This window comes from Eurytemora carolleeae, unplaced genomic scaffold (genome assembly GCF_000591075.1).
Source record: "Eurytemora carolleeae unplaced genomic scaffold, Eaff_2.0 scaffold183, whole genome shotgun sequence".
NCBI classification, from domain to species: Eukaryota; Metazoa; Arthropoda; class Copepoda; order Calanoida; family Temoridae; genus Eurytemora; species Eurytemora carolleeae.
Genome location: NW_019396403.1, coordinates 321728 through 341877, shown reverse-complemented (window position 1 = coordinate 341877; position 20150 = coordinate 321728). Strand labels below are relative to the sequence as shown.

Genomic DNA, 20150 nt, shown 5'->3' with positions numbered 1-20150 from the left:
ATAAATTCCTAAAGATCTTGAAAACAGATCTTCTAGTCACTGGACAAATCTTATCCGTCGAATTGAAATTTAAGACCCAGTGCTCTGTCAAAAAAAAAATTCTTCAAATAATTAAATTATCTTTCACGTCACTTTTTAACTTAAATTATTTCATTCACATTATAGTGGAATTTTTTCCAAACACTCTGTAGTTCGCTGGATAGAACACTCTGTAGTTCGCTGGATATGGGTTTTGTTAAATACACATTAAAGAAACGTTGGTTTAGGCTTTTCAAGGGAAAATGGAAAATCTAAAAGGGCATACCCCCACCCTGACTCTGGAGAATTTGATGAGATTTCCCAGTAAACCTGACATATCTGGTTTTAGAGCCCTTCTTATAATCTCGAGGGTTGGGCTAAACTAGTTTATATAACCACAGCTAGAGGGCAATCTTTCTGTTACTTAGGTCTGAACCTAACGTTTAGTTAGGACAGATTTGTTAGAATATGATTAGCTAAAAAAGATAACAAAGAGAAAGCGAAATTGAAAGGAGAAAAAAATGAATGAAAAATAATTTTGAATTAAAAGTAAAGGAATTGAGTCTTTACCACAAATTCAAAATTTCTAATACCTAGGTATATCTTATCAATATGAAATTTCAAATTTTCATTGTCTGATTTAGCGTGTGAAATTTTCGAAGGTTCATGAAGACTGAGGCCGAATTTAAAGAACTTGAGCCACGGCTTAAATTTAAGCCGCGGCTCAAATATGGTTGGTTACACTTAAAATTGTATTTATTTTTTCAAGATTTAAGCCGGTGCTCAATTTAAACCGGTTTTTGGCGGATATAAGACGCGGCTGAATTTCATTTGCAGAAATATAGGGATTAGAAGATCAGAGTTTGTGGCAAAGACTCAATTCCTTTGATTTGCCATTAAATTAAAATGGAGAGAGACTTTTAAAGATATCATAAGGGACAGTGGCTGTTCTCTTCAGTGACACCTGGTTTTAAGAGAGGTACTCTGATTCACAAAGGTACCATTTATTTTTTGATTAATAACGTGGAAGATATTGTCGTTTTCTAGCTGGAAATGTGTTTAGTTCTAATAAATGATCTCTCAGTTTTTGCATCAGAAATTGGAAGTCACTTTTGCGGAGAAACCACTATGAAACTAACTCACTTTTAAAGTGAAAAACATGTAGTTTACCCTTGTCAATCGGACATACCACTCTATAAACGGAGGATCACTTAAAATGACGTGTACAGTCTCTTTGAGTAAAGAATTTGTATGTAATGATGATTAAAAGAAAACCAAAGAAAAATGTAAAAGTTTTGTGCAAGAAGAAGCCTAAATTTCATGTATTTTGTAAACTATATGTATTCTGTAAACTTTGAATTAGAGAAGATTTAGAAAATTTTTATAAAATTATGGTGTGGAGTATAGGAGCTAGATGTACTATTCAGTATAATGATAGTATACAATACGTAGGTATGCATTGGTTATCTGATGTTTATCTAGTTATGGTTGTATATGTACTACTACTACTACAACACTATCAAGTATATACAGGTTCAATACTAGACGCGGTAGTCCGGAACTTTTACATTTCACTCCCGCAACCCGAATCACCGAGACAATTTATTCAATTTCTGTTCATAAATATTACATTTTCCAATTAAAGAAAAATAATGTTATTGGAAAAGTGTATTGCGTGAGGAGGATTTTTTTAGCAACCGAAATGAATTTAAGGACTATATGGTATCTACTATATACAGACTTGAGATAGAAATAACATTTAATTTAGATTTTCTGTTAATTTTCTAAAAGCTTTTTATACAACACATCACATGTTCTTTGCATACACTTTTTACTAACATTGTTGATTTGTAACTGCATCTTAACAAGCGACATGATTTTGATCAAATCAAACTGAGAGAGCCCCTAGGGTGGAAGGGGGTGGGTACCTTTGAAATTCCACAGGGGGAGAGGGGTAATTTCCCCTCCGATTTTATAGTCCCTATAGTTTCAGTTGAAGTAAATATTTCCATTTACTGATAGGGCCCTAGTTTCCCTACTTTTCTCCAAACAAACCTTAAAATTCGAACTTAATATTTGATATAAATACTCCAAATAAACAAGCGTAAAAAAAGTGCACAGAATAAGCATATTGTACTATGTACACTGTACCGTACAGTACACGGGTTACCCAAATCTTCTCTGTTTATTGTATTATTCAACTTCACTGGACCAACACTAGACTCTCTTCTTTGACTGCTAAATAGTTAACTTTGATTTTGATATACTTTTGATTTTAATATAATTTTTAAATTCTGATGACTATAGAATTAGACCATAGTCTGCAGACTTTACAGAAAATATTGCATATTTTTAATGGAAGCAAATCTGATGGGGTTTACAAGATTTTTGGATTATGTATCAAATCTCTAAAAAAAACCTTATGACTTCATATTAGTTTTTTATTCAATAAATAAATTAAATTGATAAAACTAGATTTACATATTCTTCATCAAATCCACTAAATTCAGCTTAAACATGGAATATTGCTGTACGTTATTACATAAAGAGGATATTTTCTATCAGTGTACAATGAGCGGGGGAAGGCACACCACACCATTTTTTTTGTCCACACCACAAATAACGTCACAATATACCTTTAATTCTTCCGAACACGCATTTTTCGTCCGGGCGTTGCTTACGTGTTTTCAGATGTATTTTTTGTTTGTTCTTTTTACACTTTTTTCATATTTAACTAACGTCATGTTTTAAATATGATTTGATTTTGTTTAAAATGCATTTTGATTAAATAACAAAATGACATTTAAGCCCAATTTAGCACAAAAAGATAAAGCAGAATATATAGTTTGAATAATTAAAATGTTACATTATCCAGTTGCATAGATTTATGGATTCGAAAATTAGAGTTTTTGGCACGTGTTCAGTTCATTTCCATGTAAATTGATACGTTGGGAGCCTTAGTTCTTCAATTAAAAGAATGTAAAAGTAAATGCCACAAAACTGATCAACGCATGTTCACGTGGATTAATAAATTATTTGGACTTTAAACCTTTCCCATTGGCCGAATTTAAAGAATTTGAGCGGCGGTTTAAATTTATGCCGCTTTGCTTGATTGTTAACTTTTAATTCGAAAAAAGCTTGTTAACAATTTAAACTTGAATAAAAAATCGTCATCAATGTTTTGATAAAAATTCCGACCACTCTATCCTATACAATTTTAATCCAACCCTTTATTTTATTTGTTTCATCCATGAATATGGTTTCAAAAACTTTGTTTGATTTAAATTTCTAACTCTACTATTTAAGAATGAGTGAATAGTAGACCAATGTTTATCATTTACAAGATTGAACCAGGAACTGATTCTAAACTGTGAGTGCACGGTGAATCTTGCCTAGGCAGAATATTTAGAATTATTTTTTTAGAGTAAATCAAAAAATTATCTTCAGTAAGTAAGCTCTCTAAAAGCTGTTTGAGAAGCATGGTACTTTTTATTGTATTTGAGCGTGAAAACGCAACTTACCGAAAAGTTTAAACTTATAATTGTTCCTTTAAATAAGCACGGAAATCTAAATATTCAAACTTTGAATCAAAAAAGGCTTAATGCCACCAATTATTAGTGCCCCCAGTTCTTAGAAAAATTTTACTTATCATTTTTCATTTTTCGTCAAATTTTATGAATATTCTTTCCTAAAGCAACCCTCGTTACAGTAGAATAAGGATAGTTTTTTCTTTGGTTCCAATTGATCCGCATCCCCTGTGTACCCCGAGTTCACCGTATACTTCAGAGCTATCGGAGAACTTGGAAATATCTTACTCATCTCCTCCTCAGAGCCAAACACATACAATCGGGTTGATGAGTCATTCAAATCTTCAGATAAGGATTCAGAGATATTAGCAGGAATATTTCTGCTCAGATTGTTGATGGATAAAATCATTTTGTCAGGTGAGACGTGTACAGGTGTAGATTCATCTTTATTCTCAGTAGAATCAGGGTCTGTGGTTTTATCGGTAGAATCTTTATTTCGTGTCCTATCATCAATGGAACCCTGGCTCATTGTCCTAACATCGATGGAACCCTGATTCCTTGTTATATCATCAATGGAACCTTGGTTCCTTGTCCTATTATTTATAAAATTCTGGTTCCTTGTCCTATCATCAAAAGAACCCTGGTTCCTTGTCCTGTCATCTATAGAACCCTGGTTTCTGGTTCTATCATCGGTAAAGTCAGGATTTATGGTTCTATCGTTTATGGAACCTAAGTTCCTTGTATTATCATCAATGGAACAGTGGTCTGTAGTTCTATCTATGGAACTCTGGTGTCTGGTTCTATCATAAAATGAACCCTGGTTCCTGGTTCTGTATTCACTGGAACCGTTGATCCTTGTTGATCCATCTACAATTGGTTCTTGGTTCTGATAATCATGATCTAAGGTATATTCAGGTTTAGTTTCAATGATCACAGAATGAGTTTTATGTTTGAGATCTGAATATCTGTTTTTATGATCTATATAATCTGTATGATTTAAATAATCTTTGAGATTTGTATGATCTCTAGGATATGTTGGGTGTGAATGATCTCTACGATTCAACTGATCTGGAATACTTCTCTGTGATGACGATCCATTAGGACCAAACTAAATTAAATACATATAATGTTGTAGAAATTAAATATATCTTAAACCTTGTTTTCATTTCAATTTCTCAAGAATGTTTTAATATTTCTATTAAAGATAAGGTATAAGATGAAAACTATTCGGCTTTCAATTGGTTATATCACAGTATTATTACAGTGAGAACCAGAGAACTGTGAAATATGAAGACGACATTAAAGTAATTTAGTGTATTTCATGTTGTTACAAAGTAATATTGTTTTACCACTAGCTTATTAAAAAAGTTAAATGGGTCGGTTTACACTGCACAATGGCCGTGTTTCATGTTCATTGGACTATATCAAATCATAAATTGAGCTACCAATCGTCTACATATTTCACAGTTTTATGTCACTCACCGTATGTTATATTACATGTATATATATTCTTTATTTTTCAAAATAAATTTTGATAAAAAATGTATATATTCACCTGTAAATGCATTGAATCACTTGGATGCCCTGGTTTTCTAAATAATAGTTATTATTCTTTCAATCAGAATTTTTATATGAAAAATATTCAACTTTGGACATTTTAGATGTAATTTAATACCTGTCATCATTCTTTTGTTTTAATCCTAAATATTCAAAACATATTAATATCAACATAGTAATTCTATTGTTTGTTACAAAGGCAATGAGGTTTTGCTACATACTCGGATTTTGAAATCCTTATGTTTTTGAAACCCGATGGTGTAAACTTTTAACATTTCAACCTTAGGTCCATAGGTAACAGAATTCGTATTTTAAATTAGTAAAGGTATACGTCGACATTAGGTTGCAAAGGCATACGGTTTCTATGTATTCAATGGTCAAACACTTAATAAAATATGTATGTCAAAATCCAGGGGATTTTTCTCCGTAAGACGACTTTCAAAATTTGATTTTCAAATCTTTCTGAGAAGAAATCATAACAAAAATGCCTCTTAATATTTACCATGGATAAACTGTGGTGATTATAGAGGATGAAGAGTGGACGCGAACCGTCCGTTATTGTATTGAAATATTCTTTAAATTGTTATTATTTGGTTTTTGATTTAAAATATCCCTTGAATTGATTTGGTTTTTGTTTTAAAATATCTCTTGAGTTGTTATTATTTGGTTTTTGTTTTGAAATATAACTTGAATTGTTGTTATTTGGTTTTTGTTTTAAAATATCCCTTGAATTGTTGTTATTTTTTTTAATTACCCCTAAAATTGTTGTTAGTTGGTTATTGTTTTGAAATATCCCTTGAATTGTTGTTATTTGGTTATTGTTTTGAAATATCCCTTGAATTGTTGTTATTTGGTTATTGTTTTTATATATTTCTTGAATCGTTGAAATTTCTTTATTGTTTTGTGGAAGCTTGGAGATGCTTTCTGTTTTCAAATCATTCATTAATATTTTGCTTTATTCTAGTAAATGATATTAAATTGAGAATAAGGAAATTTTGCATAAAGTTCAGATTAGACTACACTGTAAAAAGTTTTATTCTATTTTAGACTTTTAGTACAACAATTCTAAAGGAGGAGTAGACTATGTAAAAGAATGTTTCAACAATTTTTTAGAAAGTTGAAAAATTTATGAGTGCTACTTTATTCAGATCGATTTTTTTAATAAGTCGTCGTCTAGTGCCCACTATAAAATCTTTATTTTTTATAAGAATTTTATTTTTCTATTGATAAAGTGAATGATTCCTAAAGAACATGATTGGGAAATCTGGTTAGTGAAAGGATCATCGTCTTTCCTAAAATTTAGGATAAAGTACATTTAAGTTTATTTTTTTTTATTTATATTTTGGAAATCACCTTTTTTGCCAACGTCTACAGTAGCATAAAGGAAGACCCAATAAACAAACACAAAGTCCTTAATAGTAAAAAATATTGGTTAACTGATATTTTGCAATTATCTAAAAAGAATTTCATTGTCATTAATTATTTACGAAGGAATTTTTGATTTTTGATTTTTGAGCCCCACTGTACAGTGTACATGTACATAATTTGATTGTTCACCTGTTGTACATACAAGAAGAAATAGTAAAAGAACAACGCCCCGAGTTCTCGCTCTCAAACTAAAATTATTTAACTTGTACAAAAAACAATAAAAAATTATGGAAATTAAACACTCGCCAAAAATTACCTTTTTCAAATCCCTTTGTTTTGGCAACCAGATGACCTAAATCTTTGATATTTCAAACATCAATTCAAATTTCCAATATTCTAAGCATGAAATATCAACTGTTTACAACAACAGGTTGCAAGAAATGGGAACTCGAAAATTAGAGTTTGTGGCAAGTTTTCAGATCTTTTGCTTACGTTTTGAATGGAAGAGGTGGCGGAGCTGAAACCATTAATTTGATAGTTTTCTGAGTTTCTAAAACTAGATCTCCGCTCAACCTGTCATACTGCCTGCAGACAACTTTATATTAATATACATTGCGTTTCAGGTTATTGTGCATTTTTTTTTATTTTTCGACTAGAAACAAATTTTTTGAAAAACTTATCTTACACAAGAGTTTTCTTATCAGGTTTTTGAATACGTATACAAACTATTGTGTACTTTAGTTGTTCACAGTACACACAAAGTGTAAAACTGTACTTTTACCGTGCATCACATTAATATACAAGTGGGAACTTGGTTATCTAAAGAAATGGGAGGTAAAGGAGCAAATAGAAAAAAGCAAAAGTACCGAAGAACTTGCTGCCTATACATTGAACATGAGAAGAATTAAAACCAGGGGACTGTCGTATTTTTCAGTGTTTTGCTCTATTTTGTAAAAAGAAGTTAAAATTTTAAATTTTTTTAAAAAATGTTTTAATGATAAAAAGTGACAGACATGATTAGAAGACTATTAAAATTAATTACTGAATTAAAAACACTATAAATCACTAAATAGTATAACAATAAGGATAACTTGGAAGATGACCAAAATGACAAAAAAATCTCTTTTAAAAAAAATATAATAATGACCGAGAGACTTAACTCACAGATCGTAAATGTACGTGTAGATCCAACCGGGTTGTATGACTTACGATAAGCTTGTCAAAATACTTGTTATATCTTTAAAAAAATAACATTAGATGTTTGAACAATTTTAGGTTTTCTCAATAAATTCAAACAATAACCAAGTTCTTTATTTCGCTGGTAAAGGAATTGAGTTTTTGTCACAAACTCAAATTTTCTAATGCTTATATCTTACCAACCTAATGGTGTAAACCTTTTATATTTCAAACTTAAATCAATTGAACTAACACAATTCATAGTTTGAAATATCTAAGGTCTACGACATTGGGTTCTGAAGATATAGGGATTAAAAATTCAGAGTTTGTGGGAAAGACTCAATTCCTTTAAATTTAAATTTATAATAATTAAGAATTCATCAGTTTTAGTCGCCACAATTTTTTTTTGACAGAAGTGTCTAAAATTACACATTTTTGATAATTATTTTATTAGTCCTTACCCAACTATTGCAAATTATATGTATATATGAGGGTAAAATTACGTTTATGTGACTATTAAATGATTACCCTTTTTTCATGGAAACTTTATTGTATCAATAAATCATACCCCCATTCTTAATTTCTTTTTTTAATTCAAACATGAAAAAGTAGAATTTAAAATAAAAACTGTAATTGTTGAAAATGATGTAGAATGTGGTTATATAGTTTACAATAACAATGTAAATAAAGTAATGGCACGAAATGTAAGGCAGTAAAAGGTGCAATAAAATAATAAGTGGTAGCGGGGAGTCTATCAGTTGTGGGATTTTTTATACTATTATTACCATTTTTCAGTTGTTTTTCTTTTCTTTTTCTACTTATCGTAAGGATTCTCATAAAAAATGTTCATATCTCATCTTTACTAGTTGAATTATTTTTAGTTCTGTCAACATAAAAGATTGTCTACATGAAAACCTGATCACAACCTCAACCCCCTTTACTACCATCTCTTGTATAAATTAAATGGTTTGACGAAAGAATCACCAAAATAATAACTTACATGGTATACCGAAAAAATGACCAATAAGCTGACTGAGAGGATAACTGAGAGGATAACTGAGAGGATAACTGAGAGGATAACTAAGAGGATAACTAAGAAGATAACTGAGAGGATAACTAAAAGAAAACTAAAAGGATCATGGAATTAATCACCAAGAAAATTACTAAAAGGATTCCAAGGAGGATAACCAATAAAATCTCCAAAATGATAACTTGATGGAGGATAACCAAGCAAATCACTTAGAGGATAACTAAATGATAACAAAGAAGATTACCCTGAGACCGCTATTACTGAAAATATAATTACCTTGTAGAGCAGATAAGCAAGGAGTTATTCATATCTGATTTCATTTTAAATCTAAACAGATGATTTTAATAAACAAATCGATTTGCTTAACAATGCCGCGTAATTATACCTGACTGCTTGGCTGCTATTGATCCAGTAATGGTTTTCAACAATGTCAAACTAAAATTAATCATTTTCAATCAAAATATGACAATCACATGTACTGTATGTATTGTATGTAATGTATCAAATGTATGTAATGTACTGCATGTACTTTATGTACCATACCTGTTGATCTACAACTTCAAAATCTCTAGGTTTCTCGTTTTCTCCGTTTGAATAAAGATCCCAAGCGTACACAGGCCTGTATAGTATATATAGATATAATTATGTACAATTCACCTACACACCTTATTAATAATCTTTATAATAAAACTAGACATTCGTATATATATTTGTTGCCTATAGCTGGCTAAACGACTGGACCGATTGGGCTGACATTTTTTGTGGACACTCATGGGTGGCCGAGGGGTGTTATACTGTAATTGGCTTAAAAAATTCAAAAATTTGTTTTCCAATTTAAATTTTTTTCCATTTTTTTTTTTAAGTTAAAAAAAAAATTTTTGCCACGGGCAACGCCGGGCCCTTCAACTTGTTCCATTGAAAATTTAAAATCTCTGACGTTGAGCACGTTGTGCTACAAATGATTAAATCTTATTTCCAAACAAATTTATTTTGAACAATCTTTTTTGTTTGTTTATTTTTTTGTGATATTTTACAAAAAAAATTCATTTTTTATCAATTTTGATGGTTATTATATCGTTAGAACTGACGAGGGTCAACCCAGACCGAATATATTTTCAATAAATGTGGAACTAACATCTACTTTTCATACTCTACAGAGGTTTGGTCTATCACCATCACCGAATTTTAAAACATCATTCAGTTCACTATAAAACATCACTTTTACACGTTACAAAGCAAAATCTACTTAAAAAACAGTTTATACATAAATATTAGATAGTCTGTTGGAAATCAAGGATATTGAGTGGGTATTAAGGTAAACTGAGATTTTATATATTTATAAAACCAGTCCTCGAGAACTGGTTATCAACATCTATTCTCAATTATTTAACAAGACCTTTACCACAACAAACATTTGTTTTCCATTATCTAATATTAATAGACAATGAGGTTGCTGTCCTTGATAAATTCTTCACCAAGGCTCAAGTTTAATCCCTAATTGATGAATATTGACAAAGTTTTCAGCATTTTAACTGTTTACTAGTTTTCATGTAATCTGTGAACTTGAAGACGACTTACCGAGGATAAGCTCTGAAAGCTGAACACGTGACAGTAATCAGCTGGCCTGGCTCCCCTTGAATCAGCTGATCATCCATCAGTGAATCTTCTAAACTATCCTCCTCAGCTTTTTCAACGTGTAATGACTAATTAACGTGAAACGCTTTAAATTATATTTGTATTTTCCTGTGATAACAATACATGTTCTTCAGAACAAGTTAGGCACTTAACAGCAACTAGAAAATAGTGCTGAATCTCATACTAGAATGATACTAGAATTAAATAACAATGTCCCATGTTGTCTTCTATCATGCTAGTATGAGTACTAGTACTATGCAAATGGTCCAGGGGGACCATAGGTTTGCTTCATACTTTAAAAAGAACCTCAGTTTACAGAGGACGTGTTATAGTGCAAATAAAAAATAAAAAAGTGCCAACCTATAAATGTCGTCTTCACTCCGCTGTAGAAATTCAGTTAGCAATTTTGTAATTGTATCTGTGCATCTTTTAAGTTCTTTGCAAAAATGTCGAGGGCATTTTAGTTAAATATTTATTATTTAAAGAAAGAGCGAAGACAATGATCAATCTTATTGATCATTATGATGTTTATTATCAACTAATATTATATTACTTAGAATATTTGGTAGAAATGTTATAGAATTGGTAATAACCAATAATAATAAATATAAGAATCTCTAAGTGTAAAAAGGTCACGAAAAACTTTTTTTTCATTAAAAAACTGGAAATAAATGCTCACCGCAAGATTTTATAAAAAATACCGCTGGAAAGAGAGTCCCTTGTTTTCGATTCCAGAGACGTTCTTTTCTTAATTGGGATTGAGGATATCTGTCAAAAATCTCTGAGGGAAAATTATTTTCAGGTATTTTCATTGTCAGGTTTAATCAAAAAACTAATTTATCATTTAAAGCATTTCCTTTTTCTCAGTTTTATTGCTGACTCGCTGAGAACTAAAACAGAAGAGATTAAAGAGAACCAAGAGAAGAGATTATATCTTTTTATCATTTTTTTTTTTGGTTAATTCAAATGTTTTGCTCACATATTTCAAAACATATTTTAGGATGCGAGCCATAAGTGGGCCATCTTTTTCACTCAAAGATGTTAATGAGGATTCTTGTTTCAGAAACATCTTTGAGAGCTAGGTACTATATGGGCTGAGTTGTGCACCTAATCCCGAAAGTTTAAAAATTATGTGTTTCTCTAAAAAGGCGATTAATTCCTTTAACTCTTATAAATTATACCTCATTTCAAAAATATTAACCTCGGATGGAGGCAGGCTTACTTCAAGGTCTATGAACATTTTCTAAAAATATAAAAAAAAATGAAAAATATTTTATTTCCTTTTATTTTATACGCTNTTTTGATTTAAATACCCAGAATTTAATTTAACTAAAATATTTTATCTGGTTATCGGTTTTATTACTCGGTTAATACACTCTTCATGAAGGGAGAAAAGATAAAACTTTTAATATTTAAAAGTAAGACGACATGTACTTCAATTGAAGATCCTAGGGGTTGGTAGACAAATTAGTTTTTGATTGACAAGGAATTTGACATACAAATTTGACCCCATATTTGAAAAATATTATCAACAAAAAATGCCCTGTTTTTGTAAATTTGGAAAAAATTCCAAATTGATCTCTAAATTTTGAATAGATACCTGTGTTTGATAGTCAACATCATAGGTTATCAAACAGCTCCAGGCACCATGGTCATGTGATCCAACCTTGCAATATTCAATATACCCTTTTTTTAAATTTATTTTTTATTAATTAATCTGAAAATATCCGTTTAACTATTTTATTCATAATTTATTTTTATAAAAATATTCATCCATGTATTCATTTCTCAGTTTCTTCTTTCTTTGACTTTGTTCAATCATCCTATTGAATTATTTATTTACTATTCAGTCTTTTAATTTATTTTCATAAATTTCGTTCTTTTTTGCATATATCTAAGGTTAAGATTTGGCACTGTGCAGTGTAAGAAAATCAGATTTTTTGAAACTTTTAAAACTAATACATCATAGGTGAATAAAATAACTAAATAAAAAGAAATTGAATTAATTGCAGGATGAAAAGAAATTAAATGAATGGCTAGATGAATAGAAATTAATAGAAATTGAATTAATAAATAAATGAAAACAAATTGAAAGGATGAATAAATGAAAAGAAATTGAATGCATAAGTAAATGAATAGAAATTGAATGAAATTAAAAGGAATTGAACGAAAATAAATTGAATGAAAAACAGGATGAAGAGAAATTGAATGAGTAAATAAATAAAAAGAAATTTAATAAATGACAAAATGAATGTAAATTGAGTAAATGACAAATAAATATAAGTTGAATGAATGATAAAATGGCAATATCACCTGAAGTTCGATGGAGCAGGATGAATTATTTCCATGAATATTTATTCTTGTATTCTTACAAGCAGGTAATACCTAGGATAAAATCTTTTTATTACGATGTAGTTAAAAATAAATAGTTGGATTGATTTAAAAAATGATTGATTTGGTAGAGTTTTAATAAAAATTTACAACTTCTTTACATGATAGGTACGAGAATTTTACTTAAACATAACATCAACTTTTTTACTCTACAGAGGTTTGGTCCATCACCATCACTGAATTTCAAATAAGACCAATATTGTTCGAGGGAACCAGTGGTAAAATTGAAAATTGTCAAACGAACATGAAAAACAGCAATTGTCCAGTGTAAACAGAACCATTTCGTTTAACTAGTGATTTAATGGCGTACTACTAAAGCTATTTTCTTAGTAGCAACATCAAATGCACTTTAGTATTGCTTTAATGTCGTCTTCCTATTTTACAGTGTTCTGGTTAACACTGTGCCTTCGCTCTCGGATTGGTCATTGAATCTCTCAATTTTTCTGGGAGTAGTTGACATTCCTTTGTTAATTCAGTGGAAACTTGTAAACAAACCCTCTCTCTTAAAAATTTGTTATAATGTTGATGCACTACGGACTTGGGAGATTAAATATTTAGCTGAATAATAATTTTAGCTAGTGTATCTGCAAACTAAATTTATCTTTAATCTATGTATAAGTTTAGCTTGTCTGTTTGTTTGTTTGTATTTAATAGACGTCAAAACGGCTGAACCGATGGGGCCCAAATTTTTTGTGGGACATCACGTGACCACAGGGAAGGTTTAAGAATGATAAAAATTTTAAAAAATGTTTTTTAAAGGTTTTTAATTTTGTAAAAAAAAATTTAAATTCTTGAAAATCCGCGAATTTTTTTTTTTAAATCCGCAAAATTTTTTTCTTCTTTGTTTTGAAATGAAAACAAAAAGAACATGTTCACAATTTAAATAGAAGATGTGCGCGAAGCTCCCTAAAAGCCTAGAAAGAAGGGCCTGAAGCGCCTTGATTTTCTAGTCTATGTGTAAATTTAGATTGTATGTTTGTATCCAATAAACGTCAAAACGACTAAACTGATGGGGCCCAAATTTTGTGTGGAACCTCACGTGACCCCAGGGAAGGTTTATGAATGATCAAAATTTAAAAAATTTGTGTTTATAAATTTTTAATTTTTGTAAAATTTAGAAAATGCGCGAAAAAATATTATAAAATCCGCAAACTTTTTTTTGTTTTTGTTTTATACTGTTCAAAGAGAAGATGCTCACAGATAATGCCACAATTAAAGATAAAGTCAGAACTTAAGTCTACAAGTCGTCTTCCTATTCCAGAGTTTTCTGGTTCTCACTGTAGGACAATATGTCTCTCTTAATATAATAATAATAATAACATAATGGGGTGGGGTGGAGAGTGTGTGACACCAGTTCTCGTTAGATCACTGAAGTTAAGCACACTTGTCCACAGCCAGTAACTGGATTGGTGTCCAGACTGGTGTTCACGGGTTCGATTCCCGTACTCCACACAAACCTGTGGTTTCAAAAACATCTGAAGCCGACATCTGGTTTAGCAGTTATGACCACCTGACGGATGTAGGAGGACAGAGGGGCGGCTGTCAACAACNCCCCCCCCCTGGTCGATTGGTCCTAATCTCCCTGATATAAATAATTAAGCTGCATGTTTAGCCTTGTCAATTGTATTAATCATGTCAAGTTCCTCCGCAAAGCTTTCTTTTGCGTAACTTTCATGATTTATTTCTGTAAAAGTAGGAACATCTTTTCTTCAGCTCCTCGTTTTATCATGGTAGGAAATATTACCGATTATACCACCTATTTCAACTCAATCAGAGACCAACAATTGAGTCTTTGCATATGATATCCCCAACTTCAAAAGTATTAAACAGTCTTGAACTATAAAAAAATCAAATGGTAAAAAAGGGAATTATTTACTGTAATAAAAGTACGTAAAACCAACGGCTACGCACGGTATTTAATGAAGCAAAAAAGAAAGTAATACTTAACAATAGATATATCTAAATATCTAGACTTTAATCATCATAAAAACTAAACCTGTGCATTTATAAGCTGACCTACTTGATTAAATGAAAACTAAAATTTAACCAAATTGAATCGATGAAAACTACAAGCTGATCTACTTAAATTAATAAAAACAACTAAAAGTGGACCTACTTGATTCGATTAAAACTACAAATTGGCCTACTTGATTCAATGAAAAGTACAATTTGACCTACTTGATTCAATGAAAACTACAATTTGACCTACTTGATTCAAAGAAAACTACAAGCTGATCTACTTAAATTAATAAAAACAACTAAAAGTGGACCTACTTGATTCGATTAAAACTACAAATTGGCCTACTTGATTCAATGAAAAGTACAATTTGACCTACTTGATTCAATGAAAACTACAATTTGACCTACTTGATTCAATGAAAACTACAATTTGACCTACTTGATTCAAAGAAAACTGCAAGATTACATACTTGAATTAATGAAAACTACAAGTTGACCTAATTGAACTAATGAAATTTACAAGTTGAACTACTTGTATTAATTAAATCTAGAATTTGACCTTCTGGATTCAATGAAAACTACAATTTGACCTACTTGATTCAATGAAAACTACAATTTGACCTACTTGATTCAGTGAAAAAATAAAAGTTGACTTACTTGAATTAATGAAAACTAGAAGTTGACCTACTTGAATTAATGTAAACTACAAGTTGACCTACTTGATTAATATTTGTTGCACAATGTTTTTCACTCAGTGGACTTTTCCATACGCAGAAAAACCACGGTCTGAAACAAAAATGTATCAACAGATAAGCAGATAAACAGATAATCAGGTAATAAGATAATCATATAAACTTATAATCAGATAACAAGATAAAAAGATAAACAGGTAAACAGATAAAAAGATACATAGATAAGCAGATAAACAGATAAAAATCAAAACAGACAAACAGATAAACAAAGGTGTAGACAGAAATAAAAGACAAATAGATACGCAGAAAAAAGATAATCAATATAAACAGATAAACAGAAAAAAAGATAAGCAGATAAACAAAAAAAAAAGATAAATAGATAAAAATATAAACAACTAAATAAACAAACAGATAAACAGATAAACACAATGAGATAAAAAGATAAATAGATAAATAGATAAACAGATGAATATATAAACAGAGAAACAGATAACTAGATAAATAGATGAATGGATAAACAGATTAACAGATAAACAGATAAACAGATAAACAGATACACAGAGATAAACAGATAAACAGATAAACAGATAAATAGATAAATAGATAAATAGATAAACAAATAAATAGATAAATAGATAAATAGATAAACAGATGAACAACGGTATCTATAAATAATGAAAATGCCCGGAATTAGAGAATTTGCCAAATATTTATTTCCCGAGGTTTTGTAGAGCTTAAATACTTTCTAACACTTGGCTAACAATGTGATAATAAACATACACACACTCACGCACAAACAGACATTTCTTCAACATTGTTTAGAAATAAATAGATCAATGAACTGTTTGGAAAAAATGATTTGTTAACCCTATTCCTGCTGGGTGGGCGGGGGGCAAATTTACCCCCCCCGTAGTTTTTTTTTCATATCTTCAAAAGTATTGGACTGAGGCTTTCCAAAGGAATTGATTCTTTGCCAAATACTAAAATGTTCTAATCCCATCTTTGCAACCTGAATGCATAAAAACTTGACATTTTAAACTTTTTAAACTTAGATTGTTTGATCTAACGTAATTATTATTTTGAAATATTTAAGGTTGACGACAATGGGGTGCAAAGATTTAGGGATTAGCATATCAGATTTTGTGGCAAAGGCTCAATTCCTTTTATGAATTTTCCTGCAAAGGAATTGAATTTTTGAAACAAACTCAAATTTTATAATTCATGTATCTTTGCAACCTGTTTGTGTAAACCTTTGATATTTCAAATCTAGTCTTTTTGATCCACCAGAATTCATAATTTGACATATCAAAGGTCTAAGACATCGGGTTGCAAAGATATAAGGATAAAGAATCGGAGTTTGTGGCAAAAACTCAATTCCTTTAACCTTTGCTTTAGAACTAAAATCAAGATATTTTACTGACTACCAAGTTCTTAAATCTTAAATTTTTTAATGCTTTTATATATTTAGAAGAACTTTTATTTTACTTTTATCTTTACTACTGATAGACTTTCTACTTTATAGTTTAGAAGAGGTACTTGCAAAGTTAACAGGCTTAAACTCTATGGTTTCCGTATTAGCAAAAATCCGATTATATTCAAATAATAATAAAACCTTAAACAAAAGTTTACAACTTTTTGTAAAATTAAACAGATTTTTAAATATAAAAATATTGTCGTCTAGTGTTGCTTATATATAAGTTCTAATCTTAAACCAATAACCCATCTGGTTTGATGATTTAAAACTAAAATTATCCAAAAAAGTCCAAATGTAGTTTTTCAAGAGTCCCATCACACACTATTCGCATGTATACACACCTAGTCACAGCTTTCCAACTATTATGTACAGTGAGAACCAGAAAACTGTAGAAGAGGAAGACGATGTTAAAGTAATTATTAATTTTATTTTATGCTGTTGCAATGTTGCAAGTACAGAGCGTCCCATATCATAATAGATTATCTCCAAGTTTTAACGCCAAATTAAACCCAAAATACCTAGCATTTTCTGCAAGAAAATTATTCTTATATTAGCCTTTTTCAATTTTTCAAAATGATATATTCTTCTTAAATTATCTGATTAGTCTGGAAATCGTAATTTTAACCGATTAAAGATCTAATATGCAATGTGGGAGACCCTGTAGTTCTATTAGTAATTTATTGAATCACTTATTCAGTGATATGGGCCTTTTTACATCGCACAACAAAAAAACATTATTTCTTTAAAGAAGCAAATATACATAAGTAGAAATAATTTTAAGTTTTTAAAAGACATTTTCTAATCTGAGTTAGCCTAAATGAACGGCGAGCACTCATGCTTGTGAGGTCTTGTTTCAAACTTTAATCCTTATATCTTTGAAACCAAATGTCGTAGAGTAAAGTGCACCTTCATAATAGTTTTCGGTTTATTAATTTGTTAGTGTTGACAAAAGTTTTTTTTCCGATTTTAGGTTAGTGATTTATGTAAGTTTTCAACAAGGGGTGCTATGTGCAAAATCATATTAGTAGTGCAGCGACTGTATTAATCTGTGTACGTACATAACAATATATCTTTTAACACCATATAAAGAAAAACTATGCAGCATAGAAAGTTAAATTTTTTAAAACACTATGAAAGACAACCCGGAAAATTTTATTTTATAAATTTGTTGATAAAATGCAAGGATAGAAAGATATGCCAGTTCAAATAATCTGGCTAAAAATAAAAAAAAATAGGATGGTAATGCAAACAAATATATTCAATACTCTTTGGAATTACGATTTTTATCTCAAAAATATTTGAACACAGCAATATTTGTCCAATGGAAATTAAAAGACAATTATATCCAGATTAGGAATGGATAAAAAAGAAATGAAAACTGCTCACAATTTATATTTGTTTTAAATAAAGACATCAACTTATGGAAAAGGAAGCTAATCAGAATCCACAGCAGAGGAACCTCTCCTACCCTGAGTTGACCCTTTAGGACGACCTCTCCCACGTCCTCGACCACGAACCCTTTTTTCTTGGGAACCATCAGACTCTTCCCGTCCTTTTAGGATGACTTCCATCCTTGACTACTCATATTCCATCTATTGGGAAGGTCCCAATTGATGGTTTCCTTTTTCTTCTTGGCTGGCCGCAAATTAGGTTAATACTGATGAAGGAAAAGCTCAAAACTTTCCTTTTCAGTTGGTTTACTACTAGCCAATTTCATTGCTAACCAAGCATGAAATAAGTAATTATCAACAGTTTTTCCTTTAATGAATGCCTTATGGAATTCTTCAACTTGATGGAGATCCAAATATTGTAGTTCGAACAATGTTCTAACATCAGAAGCACCTGGACTGCCACCTGGACTGCCACCAGGACTGCCACCAGGACTGCCACCAGGACTGCCACCAGGACTGCCACCAGGACTGCCACCAGGACTCCCACCAGGACTCCCACCAGGACTCCCACCAGGACTGCCACCAGGACTGCCACCAGGACTGCCGCCAGGACTGCCACTAGGACTGCCACCAGGACTGCCACCAGGACTGCCACCAGGACTGCCGCCAGGACTGCCACTAGGACTGCCACCAGGATTGTCACCAGGACTGCCACAAGTAACCACAAGACGGCCACCAGAAACCTCAAGCTCAAGACTGCCACCAGAAACCACAAAGCTGCTACCTGAAACCTTAAGGTACCAGAAACCTCAAGACTGCTACCAGAAATCACAAGACTGCTACCTGAAACCTTCGGGTGGCTACCAAAAATCTCATTACTGCTACCAGAAACCTCAAGACTGTTTCCAGAACTGCTAACAGATGTTGTCGCATAAAATTTGCCCTTTTTAAATATTATTATGTACGTGCACATATTCATTTTTATATCAGCACATACATCAATTCATACTTCATTTTCTTTGTCTACTTAGAAGTACATAAATGTTTTAACATTCAGTGATGGTGATGGACCAAACCTCTGTAGAGTAAAAAAGTAGATGTTAGTCCCACATTTATTGAAAATATATTTCGGTCTGGGTTGACCCTCGTCAGTTCTAACGATATAATAACCATCAAAATCGATAAAAAAAAAATTTAAAAATGTAAAAATCACAAGAATATAAACAAACAAAAAGATTATTCAAAATAAAAATTTGGGCTGTCAAATGGACATAAGGGAAAAGAACTCAGATTATGAGATGGAAAAAAGATAATTTGCAAATATTCACTTTCTAAAAAAATATTTTTAGACAATTATTATTCCTTGAGATTGTTTCTTCACAAAGATTAAAAACAAACTGTGTAGATGTGTGAATATTGAGTTGGGGTGGGGGTCGATCTAATTAACGAACTTTTCCGTGAGTCGGGGGAGGGGGAGGGGGGGGAACGGCTTGTTTAAGGAGGGGTATTTAAAACCTTTTAAAGAATTGGACATAAAAAACTCTTTTTTTAAAAAATACTGAATTACAGTTAACAATTAAATAAAACTATTTTTTTCTGTTCATTCCTCTGAGTTTTGACCACAGTTTTTTTTTAGCTAATCCAGATTATCTAGATGTGAACTTTGATTTTCCGAAAACAAAAGGATTCTTGTTTGTTTTTCTAAACCTTGAGACCTTACTCCTAAAATGCAATTCTTAGCTTTTCAGTTAAAAACTCGGAAAATTTCGTTAAGAAATCTTACCCCTGGTTTAAACTCACATCAGTCATATAAAGACCATATGAAGAAAATTCTTTTGTAAAAGTTTTAGAATTACGCATTTTGCGGAATATTGACTTTATACAAGATAACTCGTTTGCTGTCCAATTTGGATCTTTAGGTCTTTAAATTAA

General features: G+C 31.0%; 1 protein-coding gene across 1 annotated transcript; it reads right to left on the bottom strand.

Moving 5' to 3' along the window:
* Window positions 1-2441: 2441 nt before the first annotated feature.
* LOC111702574 (uncharacterized) lies at window positions 2442-19197 on the bottom strand. The gene is made up of 19 exons (XM_023474313.1): window positions 18659-19197; window positions 15381-15447; window positions 12625-12696; window positions 11912-11977; window positions 11493-11554; window positions 11168-11201; window positions 10255-10379; window positions 9220-9295; window positions 9062-9111; window positions 8953-9003; window positions 6963-7055; window positions 6660-6718; window positions 6456-6513; window positions 6345-6394; window positions 5937-6026; window positions 5221-5245; window positions 5101-5137; window positions 3707-4653; window positions 2442-3410 (listed from the first exon to the last, which is right to left on the bottom strand). Exons 1-19 carry the CDS (start codon window positions 19195-19197, stop codon window positions 3356-3358), a joined length of 2556 nt encoding a protein of 851 aa, XP_023330081.1. The 3' UTR covers window positions 2442-3355.
* Between the last annotated feature and the right edge of the window lie 953 nt (window positions 19198-20150).

What these genes read in the sequence shown, in the direction of transcription:
- LOC111702574 (XM_023474313.1), bottom strand. Translation starts at nt 19,197, where the DNA reads ATGAATATGTGCACGTACATAATAATATTTAAAAAGGGCAAATTTTAT. An exon ending in TTGCTTATCTGCTCTACAAG is followed by an intron (nt 7,056 to 8,952) that starts GTAATTATATTT and finishes AGTTGTCTGCAG; the next exon opens with GCAGTATGACAGGTTGAGCG. An exon ending in CCACCTCTTCCATTCAAAAC is followed by an intron (nt 6,719 to 6,962) that starts GTAAGCAAAAGA and finishes AAATAATTTTAG; the next exon opens with TTTGAGAGCGAGAACTCGGG.